This window comes from Ahaetulla prasina, chromosome 4 (genome assembly GCF_028640845.1).
Source record: "Ahaetulla prasina isolate Xishuangbanna chromosome 4, ASM2864084v1, whole genome shotgun sequence".
Taxonomy (NCBI): domain Eukaryota; kingdom Metazoa; phylum Chordata; class Lepidosauria; order Squamata; family Colubridae; genus Ahaetulla; species Ahaetulla prasina.
The window spans coordinates 91,289,803-91,308,210 of NC_080542.1; the positions used below are offsets into that span (position 1 = coordinate 91,289,803).

General features: G+C 35.8%; 1 protein-coding gene across 8 annotated transcripts in view; it reads right to left on the minus strand.

The window, feature by feature from the left end:
• Positions 1–16,183, minus strand: part of CNOT10 (CCR4-NOT transcription complex subunit 10) — a 33,384-nt gene extending 17,201 nt beyond the window's left edge. For 7 of the 8 annotated variants that reach the window (XM_058181412.1, XM_058181411.1, XM_058181415.1 and 4 more), the window contains exons 1-10: positions 15,939–16,153; positions 13,585–13,676; positions 12,725–12,886; positions 10,149–10,299; positions 9,664–9,806; positions 6,636–6,719; positions 4,495–4,578; positions 2,827–2,944; positions 1,867–2,016; positions 808–1,010 (exon numbers count right to left, since the gene is read on the minus strand). In XM_058181412.1, coding sequence (XP_058037395.1) covers positions 808–1,010; positions 1,867–2,016; positions 2,827–2,944; positions 4,495–4,578; positions 6,636–6,719; positions 9,664–9,806; positions 10,149–10,299; positions 12,725–12,886; positions 13,585–13,676; positions 15,939–15,960 — 1,209 coding nt within the window. In that variant the 5' untranslated portion in view covers positions 15,961–16,153. Of the gene's footprint in view, positions 1–807; positions 1,011–1,866; positions 2,017–2,826; positions 2,945–4,494; positions 4,579–6,635; positions 6,720–9,663; positions 9,807–10,148; positions 10,300–12,724; positions 12,887–13,584; positions 13,677–15,938 lie in introns of all 8 variants that reach the window. The other variant, XM_058181416.1, reaches the window with a different exon arrangement.
• Between the last annotated feature and the right edge of the window lie 2,225 nt (positions 16,184–18,408).

Consider the following 18,408-nt stretch of genomic DNA (forward strand, 5'->3'; position numbering starts at 1 on the left):
GAGAAAAATGAATGGTTTTTCTCGGATTTCAGACAGCGCAATTCTAATATGTAATATAAAAGCTTGATATCCTAGATAAACTCTCAATTCTGAGAAATTTTTCATGACTACTGAAGCACAAAATGTAGTTATATTTTTATTTACATTATTCAAAATCTCTCCTTGGTAAAGGTACATTGCAATTCACCAAAGCAGATGTCGTCAACCTTCTTCTCCACAGGAGTCAGAGTCCATGACTGTAAGTAGTTGATAAATTATTTTCTGCCTCAGACAAATACACTCGGGAGATGCCAGTGTATGGGAGGATTCTTTAGTGCAAACCACAGAGATGTGTTTCTTTCTTAGGGGAAAGAAAAGGAGGCATGGCCAAAGGGGAAAATGAAGGCATCTTCACCCTCTATTTACCAAATCTTTAGAGATCGATATTATGTCCATAATTATCAAAAAGGTTGTTCTTTTCTCTCTTCCTTTAGCATAGGTCTAAGGAGAAAATCAGGCTGGCTTTCACTTCCACCTTCAACTTAGAGCTCTTTGTTTATAGTTTTTATATTTCAGACAGGAACAACCCTAATTAATTGAAAATCATATACTTTTGATTTCCCTTCTCATGATCTGACTTTGCAGCCTCCTGAGCTCCTGTTCATGCAGGTATAGAGGAAAAAAGTGAATTTTTTAAAAATGAACCATTTCAATAGTAAAAGGCCAGGTTATCAAAAAGCTATTTAAAAATCCATGCTTAATTTTAAAAGACAGTAAAATTAAATTAAATTTCCAATACAAAAAGACCACTGGAAAAAAACATCTTACCCCTTTATTAGCAGCAATACAACATTCAGCTATTCTCAACCACAGGCGAGGATTAGAATGATAAACCTGGACAGCTTCTATCAGGCACTCAAAAGCAGCTAGTGGTCTCCCAATATGTAAAAGCTGAATGCCACAGTTATATAGCAACTCATAACGCTTGTTGGTCAATAACGTGCACATTGGTCGTCCTGAGAACTTTTTACCTGTGATTAAAAAATGAACGTTAACTATGCAGTTTAAGAGGACAGCTAGATAGGGATATTACTGGACAACAACCAATTAACTTATCCTCTACTCAAGAGAAGCTAACTAATAATGATTAATCACTACAATTCAATCACTTCCTTTATGTTGATTGCTTTATTTGGAAGGCCATCAAATATTTTTAGAGCTCAAAATCCTGGTTCCTAGAAGTCCCTTTCTTATAAAAAATGAAAGTTTCTTATTTGAGTAGAAATTCAAATATTATCAAAATCAGATAGGGCAATTTTTAGGAAAAACTGCCTTCTTCTGAAGTATCAATGTGCTCACCAGCTACCACGTATTATTCCTTTTTTCTATTATTATCCTCCACTGTGTATCCTTTCTGATTATATAAACTCAGTTCAAAAATTCTAATCCATACAAAGGCTCATTCTCCAGAAGAACCTTGTCACCATTATACATTGTCTTTTTTAAGCCTGAGGTTTATAATTTATCTTTATCAACTTATCCATTAGTAAATATTTTTGCAGCTGATGAAGTCAATTCAACAACTGAATGCAGCTGATGAAGTCAATTCTCTTGGGATCTTGTGACTTACCCTAAAATATGATCTATGTATCAATCTAGATTTATATTTGAAGAAATTTAATATATTATGCTACATATAATTCTACTTTTTGTATTTTACTCCTTAGCCACAAAGCTAGAAAAATAATTATAGAGGATCCCATGCATGTTAAAAGAAACCTAACAGTTCAATTTCAAAAATTAGGAAAGTCAAAATTCTGATTTTTTTAATATCTTATTAATCTATTCATTAGTTCTTACAATGTATTTATTACTTGCTTACTTTACCTGGGTCTGTGCCACCTGTCCCAAGCTGTGCACAGGCATTATCATTTTCTTGCAAAGCCTTTTTAAAATAGAAAATCCCTAAGTTGTGTTTTCCCATAGCAAAATGGATGCAACCAAGATTATTCCAGAACATGCAGCGTAAACATTCTCCTAAGGAAAAGCAATACCGAAATGAAATTATGGACTTTCTATGGGAGAGGGGAACATTTGATTTCTTGTACATTTATTTTCAAGACTACATGAAGACTACACATTTAATTCTATTTTTTTTCACATTCATTTGGTCTTTTACAAACCAGCAGTCACAGCTCATCATCATGTTCAACAACAGTAAGCCCTACATTTACCACTGGAAGTCTCCCAGTATTCTTTCTTCAAATCAAACTCCAAATATTTTCTGTATTTCCTTCAAAAGCTTTCTTATGTTTCTTGTGAAGAAAAAAGTTTTTTCAGTTCAACTAAATCCACACTGACTCAATGAAGTTACTTTAATTAATCTGAACAGATAACGCAACAATGTAAGTTGCAAAATTTAACTTGGATGAATTAATTTGAACAATGAAGTAAAAATTGTTATAAAAATAAGGACTTGTGTGTTCAGTCTGTAAGTTTAATCAGACATCATATGCCTTTAAAAGGTAGATGGAGCTGTTGGTTTAACCACTGTGAGATTCCTGAGGCTGTACTATAAACCTTTTCACATTTACAAGACTTAATTAAAGATGTATTTGATTGCTTAATAAATCAATAGAAGTGGTCTATTAAATGATACCTCTCCAAGATAAAACATTTGGAATTTATAAGATGTTCAACAATAAAATGTTTTATATATTTCAAGTAGAAATAAACACATTTCCAAGGAAGACAGAAAATATGAAACTCAGTTAGAGATACATTCATCCAAACAATGTTTTATATCAAATCAGCAAAACAAAATCAAACTATAAAAGTGACTTGTACCTGTCTTCATAAATCCTGGATGTTCAGCAATATTTGAGCTGTTCAGGAGCTTTACAGCTTTCCGATAATTGCCCCTTAAATACTCAAAGTTGCTTTTCAGAAAAAGTGAAGGTGCAGACTGTGAAGTGCATAAAAAAATAGTTACTGGAACCTTGAGGGAGCATAGCTGGAAGCCTGAGCTAATAACACCAGAAAAGCAAGAGCTGCAGAAATGTCTAAACTTTGACTGTCAGAAAGGCACTACTAAAATCTACAATTTCTAGTGGTCTGAACAGCTATGAAAGCAGTTTATTTAATATGAGACAACCCATGACCCATTGAGTCATCATTTCAGAAATATTTCCTTAGTAGAGAAACAGAATGACGACAGGTGGGCAAAGAGCAGTATAAACAAGCAATTTCCAATCTCCTGCTGGTTTCTCAATTGACTTTCCTTTTAAGAAGCTGTCAGGGAGCATTGGAGATTACAATCATGTAACTGTTTCTGACTATGACAGTGACTATGGTAGCACTAAAGTAGCCACAGGTTTCCCAAATTTCAGCTCCACAAGAGTCATGACTGATGCATTATGAATATGTTCTGTAATCAATTTGAACACATGATTCAAACATTGTTACCACAGGATGCATCATTTTGTCCAATTGAAGATTACAATCAATACAAGACAAGTAGACTTGTACAACTTTACAACCCATGCTCCATTAAGTCATAATTTCAGACATATTTCCTTATTAAACAAAGAAACAGAATGACCAAGAACATTGGATATCTTCCTTCCTTCCTCCCTTCTTCCCTCCCTCCATTTATTCTCCCCTTCCCTTTCTTTCCCTTCTCTTTCCAGCAGGCAGCTAAGTAGCTGTTTGGTATAGGAGGAGTGAAGACTGCAAGACTGGCTGGGAAACTTTCACAGAACCCTGAAAATCAAGCTCACACAACCTAGCAACAGCTTGTAACACTGCAATAGCCACAATCTTCTCACATTTTGGACACAAATGGTATGTTAGGCCATTTGAGGTAGCTTGGTTCAAAAATGATTGCTGTATGATGCATTGTTTCACCCATTAAAAGTCATGACAATGAGAGTTTATTGTTTATAAATCTAAATAGTCAAGAATTGCTGAAATGGTTAACCAGGAATCTGGATGAACCTTTTCTAATTAAATAATTTTATTTAAAAATAATTGTTAGTTAATTAGAAAAGGTGCAACCAGACCTCTGATTCTTTTGCCATATTATGCTCATGTGGCGCTTCTCCACAATAATAAGTAAATAATAATAAATAAATAAATAATAAGTAAATTATTTTTCAAGGCTGAAATGAACAGCAGATTTTACATATGATAAATATGTAAGTAGCATAACAGTACAAAAACTGCAAAAGAGTTAAGAAAAACAATTAGCCATTTTAATCCCTAATTGTACAGCTATTTCATAATAGGATGTACCTAATGCATAAACCATTTTTATGCTTATAGAACAACATCCATTAAAGTAATGGATCCCTCCATACTTCACCTCAGTTCTGAAGGGGAATCTGTTCAAACAAATTAAGATCTTTACAGTAAATAGAAGAATCAAGCAGAACTCTACTGTCTGAGGACAAATATGCTAATATCAGTTAGTTCAGTTCATAGAAATTATAAATATGCCACTCATTAAGTACTTACATTTCCAGCTGTATTCATAACTGATTTGATTTCCCTCTTGCATGCTTTCAGAGATTTCATCTGAATATAAGCTCGAACCTTATACTGTAAAACATAAACATGTTTAATGTTTAAACATTAAACATAATTATGCTTAATGAACGCAAAACTTCATTATGCTATAAAAATATTCTACTATTCAGAAACTATACTGGTCCCAATATAAAAATTACATGTAACTATATAACGTACTGATCAAACTTCCAAAAAATTTTTTATGACCAAGTTTTTATTGATTTTTTAGTTCCCTCCCCCTACACACATACATGATTTATGAACAGAGTATTGGCCATATCATATCTTATACAATTCAATATATTCAAATATATTTTACTTAGTTACAGTTTTTGCCAAAATATTCTTTTTCATAGTTTTTATTCATTTCCTAATATTTCCTTGCTCATTTTATTAAGACACTTCTTTCACCTTCAAGTTCTAATTTCTTCATTTTTATTCGTGTTCATTCTCTTTCATTTTTTTTTAACTATTTCAATTTTTAACTACATTCAAATATATTCAGGGTTGCCTTTCTTCCATTTCATCTTTTCCTTTTCACAGCAATCCTTTCTTTTCCCCTCCCTCCTTTCATCCTACCTACTTTCTTCTCTCTTCTACTCGTTCTCTACTTCCCCTTCCTTTCTCCCCCTCCATCCTACTTCCTCCCTATCTAATCTTTTCTCCTACTCTTATTTCCCCTACCTTTCCTCCTCTCCTCTCCTCTCCTCTCTCCTTCCTTCTTTCTCTCTCCTTCCTTCTCCCTTTCCATCTCTCTCTTTCTTATCTATCTCCATTACTGTATTTGTTTTCATATCAATATTTCTGGTGTCCAGACAACCCTGATTTTCTCATTTATTTATTATGCATATTTCTCAAACCTCCCCTCCTATCTTATTCCATTTATATCATACAATCAATTGATGCAACTTTCCATCTCTTATTTTCTTAGAGTTTTTGTTCACAATTCAATACTTATTATTTTCTTCTAACAGTGTACATCATTTACTAACATTTCAATTGTATTCCCCTTTACATCTTAATTTCAATCATTTCATTTATAAACCATACAAACTTTCACATTTCATCTGCTGAATTTTCCATTCTTTTATATATTTAAAATTTATTTCCTTACCATCAACTATAATTCTCTCTCATTCCATGCATTCTCAGACACAGAGAAAGAAAACATATATCCCATTATGTCTTCCACATTTAATTTACTTCTCCTCTTTTTATTTCCTTCATTCATTTCAACTTTTTTTACTACCTTTTTACAATAATCTATATATTTCTAATTTCCATTATTCAAAAAAAGAGAAAGTTTCTACCACTATTTTAGTTTCTTTTCTACTATTCATTTTTCTCCTCTTTTTATTTCCTTCATTCATTTCAACTTTTTTTACTACCTTTTTACAATAATCTATATATTTCTAATTTCCATTATTCAAAAAAAGAGAAAGTTTCTACCACTATTTTAGTTTCTTTTCTACTATTCATTTTTCTCCTTTTAACCATTTTCTTTCAGTCTCTCCCAGATCTCATCTCTTAATAATTTTCAAACTTCAAAATTATTCTAAAAGAACAATATGACTGTAAAAGAACTGCTTTCATGAGATGGTGTCCAACACAATACTGATAATTAAAATAGCATATTAGCATTTTAATGCCAACTGATAATCATCAGCCCAGCGTTCTAACTTTGTGAGCCACCACGCTCCAAGACTGATTATTTCCAAAATAATTGCAACTTTGCTGGGTAAACAATACAGGAATCACAACCAGATGAACTAATTCTAATCCAAAACTAGATTTACAGAACCTTGCAAATTTGAAATTACATTTCTCCCCCTCATCTGTGGTTTCCTTTAAAGCCTGCGAATCTAGAGAGGGCTTCTTATGAACCTCTTGTCCCACCCACTATCCAGCTGTGAACTATGATGTTTTTTTAATCTGATCATTCCTTTGATAGCATCTCTGCCCCATTTCCCATACTATTACAATACAGAGAGATCTACAAAAAGAAATTCATATATGCCAACTAACTATGGGCAAGTTTGAAAATGCACAGCTTTTGAAAAAAATATTTAAGCAGAACCCAGATTTACCTGATGTATCTTTGATTTTGCAGCTTCTGTTAGAGTTCCACTTTCAGTCTTGTTGTTGGTTTCCTTACTAGCATTATTACCTGTCTGATTACAAATCAAAAAATGAAATAGTTGCCAATTTTGGAAACCAATTAGTATTTGTTAAATTAACCTTATATTGTTTAATTCCTGAAACTGAATTTATATTATATCTCATTTTTGCATAATTGAAGAAATAGAACATAAGTCTTACTCAGAAGCTCAAATTATGACATATGTTCTGTGTTTCCCCAAAAATAAAACCGGGTCTTATTTTGTTTTCGGCCCCAAAATAAGCACCAGGTCTTATTTTGGGGGGTGGGATGTCTTACCCACTTATCTTAAATCCACTGCAGCCATGCCTCCCACACCTCAACACCTGTCATGCCACTGCCCGAGTTCTGCAGCCACTTGCAGCCACTCGCAGCATATTGCACTGATGCTGCCACTCATTGCAGGAGGCTGTGTGGTGCATTGCGCTGTTGTGCAATGCACCAGCACAACGAGCCTCATAACATTCTGCCACAAGTGGCAGCACTGGCACAATGTGCTGCAAGCGGCTGCAGAAGTAGTTGGGCAGTGGCGCAATAGGTGTCAGAGCATGGGAGGCCTGGCTGCAGCAATCCTAAGGTTAGCAGGTGTGGGGCATGTGGGGCAGCTCCACCCCTGCCCTAGCTTGATTTTTACGCCTGCGCCTCATACAACCAGATGGTGGGCAGAGCTTAACTAAGGCTTATTTTGGGGGTAGGGCTTATATTAGGTGCAACTGTGAAAATAGGACTAGGGTTTGTTTTGGGGAAATATTTTTGGGGAAACAGTACTGCATTTCTCAACTATATGATCCAGCATGAGTTAAGCTGCTATTAAGGCCTATTTAACAGTAGTAAAGGAAATAAATGTCAGTATTTATTCATCTTATTGCATCAGTTGATAGTTATCCACAACTTTGTTTAGGGGAATCTGGGCCCTCTTGGGAAGGGTTGGTACCAAAGCCTACCTACAAAGGTTGTGAAAATTATATGCTGGACCTTTGCTGGATAAAGTTGCTTGAATTTACCCTAAATTGGACTTTAAGCTTGGTGTAGGTATTATGGAAGTGGCCTGAGGCTCAATGTAATTTGATTCCTGGGAGAACTTTGACCCTGTTGGTCGTGATGAAGTGAGTAAGATTCTCATGATAATTAGCTTGACCATCTGTATATTAGATCATGTCCTTCTGATTAATTATATCTTCCAGGAAGTGAGATATAGTTGGGCTTTAACAGCGGTAAATATTTTTCAAAGACAAAGTTGTCTCCCGTATCTCTTAAGAAGGTAGTAGTTTATTCTTTCCTCAAGAAGCCATTACTAATAGTACCAAACAATTTTTATCCAGTCTTCAAGTTCTTTTTTTTAGAAAAAACTGTAAAGGTGGTTGTCATCCAACAATTTCAGAGAATTCTGAAGGAACTAGATTACCTGGATCCCTTTCAATCAGGATTCAGGCCTTAATAAGGGCCAAAACACCATTAGCTGTACTTGGAGATGACCTCTGGCAAGAGCAGAAGAAAATGGTTCATTCATCATTGCTCTTCTTGACCTCTTGACAGTTTTTGACATTATAAATTATGGTACCCTTCTGGATCAGCATTGGGGGTTGGGAGACCCTCCCTCCTTCTTTCCTTCCTCCCTCCTTCCCTCCCTCCCCCCTCCCTCAATCCACCCTATGGTCTCTGCTTTGTGAGGTTCAGTTCTCTCTCCCCTCCTGCTTAACATCTCCAGTACATGAAACTGCTGGGTGAAATCATCTAATGGTACCAGTGAGATTACCTACAATATGTTGATGATACTTAATTTCACATGGCTGTCCAAGTGATGCTGTGGAGATTCTTTGTCAGTGCCAGAGGCTGTGGAAGTTTGGATAGGGAGCAACAGATTTCAACTGAATCCTAACAAGACTGGGTGGTTTTAAATGTTAGGGCCTCATTTCCAGGGACTTTCCATCTTTAATTTTGGGTGGGGCTCCACTACCCCAAACCAATCCAGTAAACAATTTGGAAATTCTCCTGGTCTTATGGGTTTTAAGGAACTTATGACAGCTGTGGCTAGAAAGGTTTTTGCACAACTATGTGTTCTGTGCCAGCTGCACCCATTCCTAGAGCTGTTCATGGACATTCATGCCTTGATCATCAGCCAAATGGTCACTGCAATGTGTGTTACAGGGGGATACTACTGAAAACCATTCAGATGCTATAGTTAGTACACAATGTAGCTATGTGAACAGTTATGTGCACTCCTCAGTCAGTACATATTATATCTGTTTCATGAGTGAGTTGCATTGGTTGATGGTATACTTTTGAGTGCAATTCAAGATGCTCATAGTAATCTGTAAAGCTGGGTTATTTGAGAGATCATCTTTCCCCAATTATATCTATCCATCCCATTTGGTGAGCCACGGTGGCGCAGTGGTTAGAGTGCAGTACTGCAGGCTACTTCTGCTGACTGCCTGCAATTTGGTATTTCAAATCCCACCGGTCTCAAGATTGACTCAGCCTTCCATTCTTCTGAGGTGGGTAAAATGAAGACTCAAAATTGCTGGGCAATATGCTGACTCTGTAAAACCGCTTAGAAAGGGCTGTAAAGCACTGTAAAGTGGTATATAAGTCTAAGTGCTATTGCTATTGGTCTAGTAGGAATAGCACACTCCAGATCTTATCTATTAGGGAGTGGCATCAGGCAGGGCTCAGGAAGAGAGCCTTTTCTGTCATGATGTTGCTTGCCCTGTGGAATGTCCTTCTCCCACAGGTCAGATTGGCTCTGATCTTGTCAGAATTTTGTAAGGATTTTGTAAGGATATAAAAAACAATTCTCTCTGTGTGTGTAGGTTCAGTGACAGAACCTACACACACAGAGAGAGTTGTTTTTTCACTGTTTATGTTTTCATGCCTTTAACATTAGCCACCAAGTTAACAGGTTGAAATAGATGTCCATATAAATTACACTTGTAAATAAAATAAATAAAAATGAATACCTCAGCTTTCCCATTTTTGTTATTGTTGCCTTGTGAAACCATTTTTTCTAGCACAGCAAGAAGATGCAAGGCTTTCTCAGCTTGACAAGTCAGGAGATATAAATCAACTAGTAGAAAACATACTGCCTGTGCAAATTTTTCCTCTAAAAAACACACAAAAGATATTCCAAATATTTTAACATACGGGATGTACTCCTGGCAAATTACCCTTGCAACGATTTAGGCTTCTCATGCAAGTATCACATAGTCAACTATCTGCTAAAATGACATCTTTATAAGAATCGGAGAACAAGATGTTTAAAACACTTCTATATTACTGAACTTTTCTTGACTAAACATATATTTATATTACAGTAATTATTTTAAATAAATTGCATTTGTCAATTGTAATAACAATTGCTATAATATCAGTAAAAAACAAAGAACAATAGTCATATAAACTGAATGAGTAAATAAACAGACCTCTTCAGTTGTTATAATCTTACCAAAAGGTTCAATAAATTGATAAAGTTTCTCCCCAATTATTATTGCTTCAGTGTACTGCCGCAGATGATATAAAATAACAGCTTGATTATAATAGAGCATGCTGTTTTCAACATCATCTAAACCATCCATCTCCTCAACAGCTGAATGAACCTGTTGGGAGGGGGGAAAGAAAAGGAAAGTGATCCAAATATATCTCTGTTAACTCATTTTTCAACAGTGATTATCAAGCAACAATTCTGTTGCATACAACAGACTCTACTACAAATGGATTTAAATACTGTAAATATAACTGCATAGTTAAAACATTCAAGGTATTGGTTACCACCTTTAAAGCGCTCCATGGCTTAGGACCGGGATACTTACGGGACCGTCTACTGCCATCTTGTACCTCCCACCGACCTGTGCGTTCTCACAGAGAGGGACTCCTTAGGGTGCCGTCAGCTAAGCAATGTCGACTGGCGGCCCCCAGGGGAAGGGCCTTCTCTGTGGGAGCTCCTACCCTGTGGAACGAACTTCCCCCTGGACTTCGACAACTACCTGACCTTCGGACCTTTCGCCGCAAACTTAAGACTTATCTATTCCGTCTCGCAGGACTGGCTTGAATTTTAATTTTTTAGTTGATTTTATGGGTTTTAATTTTTATTAATTTTATAGGGTTTGATTGTATTTTCAAAATTGGGCCAAATTTAATAAGTTTTTTAATGTCTGTTTTTAGTGTTGTATGTGTTTTCACTATATTTTATCTTGGCTGTAAACCGCCCTGAGTCCTTCGAGAGAAGGGCGGTATACAAATTAAAATATTATTATTATTATTATTATTATTATTATTATTATTATTATTATTATTATTATTATTATTATTATTATTTAACCATTAATTCTTCTGAAAAGACCTGTTTAAAAATAAGGACAGGATACGGTTAATGATCTTTGCCTCTGCTTAACTAACTGAAAATGGATGTGGTGGCTCAGTGGCTAAGATGCTGAGCTTGTCGATCGAAAGGTCGGCAGTTCCAACAACCTATTCAATATACAATCTCTTATTCAACATTAGTCATTAACTTTCATTCATTACTTATTCGGACCTGCCCAGCTACCACTTCCTTCCTTAACACAACCTTTCCTCCTCCCTTCTCTACTTTCTTCTACTGTCTTCATCCTTCGCTTTTCTACTTCCTCTCCTCCTTCCCCACTCTTCTCTTCCACCCTTTCTAACCCTCTCTCTTTCCCCTTTCTTCTTCCTCTCCTTTCCCCCTCTTCTACCTCTCTCTTTCCTACCTTTCTTCCTTCACTCTCTCCTCTCCCTTTCCATTCCCTTCTAAAATGGCAGCTGAGCAACCCCGATTTCATTTCAAATTATTTCAATTTCTTAATTACATAACTTTTTTGGAAAATGGAAATAAAACTTTTTTATTAAAAAAAAAAAAAAGAAAGGTCAGCAGTTCAGCAGTTTGAATACCTAGTGCTGCGTAATGGGGTGAGTTCACGTTATTTGTCCCAGCTTCTGCCTACCTAGCAGTTCGAAAGCACATAAAAAATGCAAGTAGAAAAATAGGGACCACCTTTGGTGGGAAGGTAACAGCATTCCGTGCGCCTTTGGCATTTAGTCATGTCGGCAGCATGACCACGGAGACGTCTTTGGACAGCGCTGGCTCTTCAGCTTTGAAATAAAGATGAGCACCGCCCCCTAGAGTCAGGAATGACCTTTACCTTTTTAACTTAACTGAACTACCGTAAACATTTAGCATATGATAAGTGCTGTTTGATTATAAAATATTGATACTGTTTTTTAGGGAAAGTAATGATTTACCAACAAAACAAACTAAGACTGAACACAATGGAATACAATTCAAGAATATTTTAAGATAAAGCTCAAGAGGTTTGAGACTCAATTTTGCTTAAGATTCATCATGCAGAATCAAATTCATAGACTTTCTTCAGATAGCCTTTGAATAGCATGTCAGAAAAAACAGTATTATTGCCTGAGAAGTACAAGCCATTACTGATAATGATTTGTAATTATTCCCCTTTATAATTTCCTTTAAATCCTTAAGAAATTTTAAGACTTTAGTAAGACTAGCAGCCTACCATATCCATGACTATTTTCTAATGTTCCATGGATTTTAGTCTTAGACATCATTTATTTATTTTTGTGCCTTCAATATTGTCTTGACTTCTGGCAATTCCCTGGATAAATAACTGAAGTTTTATTGGAAGATTCTTAATGGAAGATTTTCAGAAATGGCTGGCTTAAGGCATAAGCAGGACTAGAACTTAAACTGGTTGACTATACCACATTGGTTCTCATTATTATTTGCAACCCATTTATTTTGATTTGTTCAACTATATCCAGATAGCAAAATAAACTAAATATTTTCCAACCCTGAATAAAAGTAGTTGAGAGTAGTGATAGAAAATTGTATTTCATGTCTTTTGTTCCTATTTAAAAGAAAAGGTAATTTTTAGAAATTACAATTTTCTTAAAAAGAAAAAAGAAAAATAACTCTTTGCCTAACACAAGAAACGGAGCACTAAAGTTTAGTGTAAGTGATTAACTCAGCAAATAAAGCACTACCTGGTTTTTCAGTTGATTCAGTGTTTGCTTCAAATTATCTGTTGTTGTTTGATTACTTTTACAGAATTCTGCTACTGCTATGTTCAAAACTATTTTGTAATCATCTTTGTTTATTTCTTGCAAGCAGCTAAGGTGTTGTAGACAAGTATCATAGTTTCCAGCCTGTAAAATTAATTTTAAAAATACAAGAAATAAGCAGATACGTTTTAATACAAAGTAATCAGTAATTTGAAATGCTAATTGTCTTATAATTACATATATACATTGCTACAATTAATTTTGTTTCAATGGGATTTAAATCCATTGTGGGGCCATGAATATTATACTTGCTCCATAAAAAAAGCAACAACTTACCTGCTTCCATTAAAATTATATACAAGATGGCAGAACATACTGCAATAAGACATGTCAAAATTAAAGAAACACAGCATGTGTCAGTATTCCTGGATAAACCAGACAGGAAACATGAATAGATAAGCTAATTTTATTTTACTGTAGGGCTACATTAACAAATTTTTGCAAGTCTGAAGGCACAAACTCCCCATAGCTATTTTTGATTGCCTGAACAATTAGGGCAACTTTCTAAGTTTCTTCCTCTGACCATTAATCCATTGGGAGCTTCTGTTTCTCATCTGACTGTTTCCCAAGTAGCTTGTCTTCCTTTTGCCCTTCCCCACACATCATCCTTTTCTTTCACACATAGAAATTTAAAACACAAGAAATAAATTGCTAAGTAAAAGCTAGATACCATGTTTTGATTTTCCTATCAATACAATTATTTAATTTGCAGAAAACATGCTAAAGAATCTTTCAATTTCGAATGCAGTAAGCAATCTATATTAAGTCAAGAATTACCTTACCAAAAAGGTTTGCAGTGCACTGTTAGATAACTCTTTCTCTTGATCTGTAATTCCAGAAGTACCTACTCCTTCATGTTTCTCTGTTCCCTGATCTACAAAACAAATGTTAGAAACAACAGTAAATCTACCTGAAATGTCAAGCTACTTATTTATTCAATATGTCAGTCTAGACTCCTCCTGTTTTCATGGCAACATTTTTGAAGAGATTTTCTATTGTTTTATTTCTAGGACTTGGGACAGCCCAAGAGCCCTTCTGTGTCTTAGGCAGAACTAAAACCCGGTTAATAAAACCACAATAAACTGACTCTGTAACTGAAATATTTTTAACCCTGTGAAGATTCTAAATTTAATAAATCTAAATTATTCCTCAGTAATATTTTTAATGATATTTTCAGTTTATACAGTTCAATATTTAAGTTATAGATTGAACAAGTTATCCAAAATCACTCTAAAATTTATTGGGACAGTGTATATAGCGTATAAAATCTGGAGCAGATAAAAAGACATCTAGCTAAATCTACTGGATGATTGGTAACAGCATGGAGATTTCCAGGTAAACAGCAATAGCTGTTTGACTCTTCTCACACTATAGCTAAAGTAAATGGTACCTGAAAGAAATTTCTGGGCTGAGATTTAATTATTCTAGGAATAAGTAACTGGTTGGTTGACAGTTTCAGAGTTCTAAAAACAGACCCTGCAAGCTGTATTTGCTCACATCAGCCTTAAAATTCACAGGACAATAGGTTAATTGCTTCTGATATTGCTCATCTTCATTGTAGCCTGCTTTGCAAGATATGCTGTGTATAATGTGTATGAGGTAGAACAAGCATTTGTTTGAATGTTCAGTTACATAAAATTCTTTTACTTATACTGAATATTATTATTTTTAAAAACAATCTAGTTCAGTCTATAGATAATTCAGTCTATAGATGCAAGTCAACATTCTTTCTATACATCAAATTCTTTATTCTATTATTTTTTAAAAAAGAATCTAGTGCAGCCTATAAATATTCTGACTTAGTATCACTGCAATCAGAAATTATGATTCATGATGCAAGGATAATGTCAACAGTCTTTCTGTATTGCAGTTAGAGATTGAGAAGATATGAGATATAAAGATATAATGCAGCTACTAATATCAAGAAGAAAATAATTCAGATTCTGCTAATTCATATAGGCCACCATGGAGAGTTGGTCTCACAAAAACTAATATGAAAGACTAAAGTAATATACTAGTTTTTTGTATTCTTTATATTAGCTTTCTGTTTATGAAAAAAAGCCAAAACACAATGAGAAATGTATGGAGAGACTCCTACTGTCCTATCTGAAAATATACAGGTAGTCCTCGATTTATTACTACAACTGAGGCCAAAGTTTCTGTTGCTAAGCAAGCGTTTTTAAGTGAAGCATGTCCCATTTTACGATCTTTTTGTCATAGCTGTTAATTGAATCACTATGGTTGTTAAGTGGATCATAAAGTTGTTAAGCGAATCTGGCATCCCCTATTGCTTTTGCTTATCAGAAGCTCCCTGCAAATTGTTGCAAATTACAATCCCTAAGACCCTTGTATATTGCAACCATTGAAAATACATGCTAGTTGCCATGCACCAGAAATTTCATCTTGTGATTGTGGGAATGCTGCAATGTGAGAACTGGTCATAAGTCACTTTTTTAGTGTTGTAATTCTGAATGGTCATTAAATGAATAGTTGTAAGTCTACCTGCATATTACGACAATCAAGAACTCAAAGAAATCAGGACAGTCTACTAAGTCAATGTCCACCACCACAGTTTCCACAATGGAAAGCAAGCAAGGCATTTATTTATTTATTTTTTATTTATTTATTTTGTCACAACAATATTTGTAAGTATCATACAAAAAGATTATATAGTATATAAACATATATATGAGTAAATATTAGGCATGGAAACAATATCATTTTATTATGGCTTCTTAAAAATCAGTTCCCCTTACAAAAGGTCTCAGCATAACACAGAAGGGAAGGCTATTTAAATCCTGGCCTAAAATCAATGATAACAGGTTACCTATAACCCCAACACTATGCATTTTTAAATTTTAGAAAATGTTCACCCAAAACTCTTTCAGGGTAAAAAAGAAGCCACGTCTTTAGCCTTCTCCTGCATCCATTCTCTTAGACGTGAAGCCACTCTAGCCAGCTCCTTAGCCCCTAAGCAAAGGAGCACTTGGGCATCCACTCGACGTGCGGAGAGATATATGGGTAGTAGACACCTTCCAACCAATGGCGGCACAAAATCCTCCAGTGAAGACCATCGGGGGAAGCGGGCAGCTGAGAACCCTTGCCTCGCCCTACAAGACCGCTCTTTTGTCCTCACCTCCGCCTTTGTCCGCTGCCATTGATGCCGCGGGAACCGATCTATCAATACCTTTGCAGATATTGATATAGATACACTCCCGGCAGCCGCGGTCTCCGCCGGTACTCAACAGCCCAGCCTCAGAAGCGTCGGCTTGAGAAAACAGAGGTATGGAAGGGAAAAAACACACACACCAGAGCGGACTCTCTCACCTTCCGATGAGATTCTACTTTTGTTTCCGGGTTAGGTGACAGGAAAAGGAACCGCGAGTCCCAAGCGTCCTCTCGCTGCCCTCAGCCCACAGACGTCACGCAGGGGGTGGACAGAATTCTTCTAAGGCTGAGGGGCGGAACCGGCGCAGGATGGGCAGGACGAGAAGGAAAATATAGTGTTGACTGGGGTGTTCTGGGAGTTGAAATCCACAGATTTAAAAGTTGCCTACCAATGTTGAGGGCTAATGGATTGCAGCATACCGATGCCGTTGTCAGGAATGCGCTTTGGATGTTAGGCTTCGCGATCTCTTTCCCGGTGAAATAATCAAGTAATCTCAGATAGAAATCGGTCATTGTCTCCACGTGGTATAGTGACCCTCACGGCTGCTAGCTGCAAATAAAAGCCCGTTTGTGGGGGATGAGCCAGTTCATGGCAATCAATCGCAATGGCTATATATTAACACACTGTATATTAGTATGTCCCGCAGTTGTTCATTCAGAGAGCATGCTTAACGAAGATATAATGCACTTGCACAACATTATATGTTATGTTGGTAAGCTTCCTGTGACTTAGTCTCTTGTATGAATCCTGCCCACCGTATGATTTGGTGCTGTGTCAACCCAGAAAGTTGGTCATTTCAAAATGAAATACGTAAATAAATTGTGTGACACAGCCAGCACTAGTTAAGAGTAGAACCTGATCAGGTAATCCCCAATTTACAACAGTTCACTGAGTGACCATTCAAAGTTATTTAAGGCACTGAAAAAAGTGACTTATGACCCTTTTTCACTTACGACCCTTGCAGCATCCCCATGGTCACGTGATCCAAATTCAGATACTTGGCAAGTGGGTCATTTATGACAGTTGCAGTGTCCTGGGGTTATGTGATCAGCTTTTTCAACCTGACAAGCAAAGTTAATGGGGAAACCAGATTCACTTAATAACCATATTACTAACTTAACAATTACAACGATTCATTTAACTGTGGCAAAAAAAAAGTCATAAAATGGGGCAAAACTCATTTAACGAATATTTCACTTAACAACATAAATTTTGGGCTCACTTGTGGTAGTAACTCAAGGACTACCTGCATTGAAGTGGAGCTCAACTTCTGGTGACTTTGCAGGCACACATTTGCAATTCTTTGGCAACAATATAACAGTGATTTAATAGTGCCTTCTGGATTTTGTGTTTTGTTGCATTTGTTTTGTTTTTGTAATCTATAATTCATTATTTGAGATAGTCTGATAGTCTTCCTTCCAAATACTAATAAGACTTTTTCTGCTTAGCATTTTCAGAGCCAAAATGGCCTAGAATTAGAAAGATATTAATACACCCATATCCTACTCAGAGGTTTTTGATTGGCAACTGTAGGAAAAGAATACAGGACTAAGCAGGCTTTTCTATTGCAAAATATTTGCATTAAGGGTTCTCTTCCAGATATAAATGGAATGTGTGATATAGTATGAACCCTTTGCTAGTCTATTAACTAAGGTATGTAGGAAGCACATTACAATGTGAGAAACACACTCATCAGTCAGAAATTTGACAGAATCATAAAGTGAAGCAGCAAGCAGTTTTATTGCATGTAAAATATGTTCTTGCAAGAGAGAGTAGCTAACAGGTACGCACACCGAGGAATACATTTCTTCAACTTTTTATTCCCTTCACCCAAACTGCAAATCCCTCCCTGTAGCCCCCTTTGGCAAAGACCACAGGATTGCAAACTTTCCAGAATGCCTGTTTCTCCATGAATTTCTCCATGCTTAATCTGTTTCCCCACACAGTTCCCCTTTTTCTATGCTACCTTTTGTCCCTTTTTTATTTCTTAACCTATATTTCTTCTTACCTTACAATCCTTGCAGCTTAAGTATAATAAATTGAGGCAAGTGGTTAATAACTTTCTCCACTATATTACTAGACTGTGTAACTAAAACTGTATAACTAAAACTACACTAGACTGTGTAACTAAAATTGTTAACTAATCTGCTTGGCCAAGTTGATTCACTTATCGGAATAGCAGATTCTTCCTGTTTCCAGTCTTCAACTTTTTACCTTTAATGTCCCAATATCTCACATCTCTTAAAAATTGCTTTCTTTGCAAAAACAACATTACCTCCATCAGTTTCTTACAATCCTTCCTTTTCTTTTTCTTACACAATTTTTGTTTTTTTGCATTTTTCTAACAGGTGGTTCCATATGATCTTTCTAACCTTGACAACGTTATGTTGCATTGTTTGTCCAGATCAAGTCTTTCTTCCTTTCTTTGTCTGCTGCT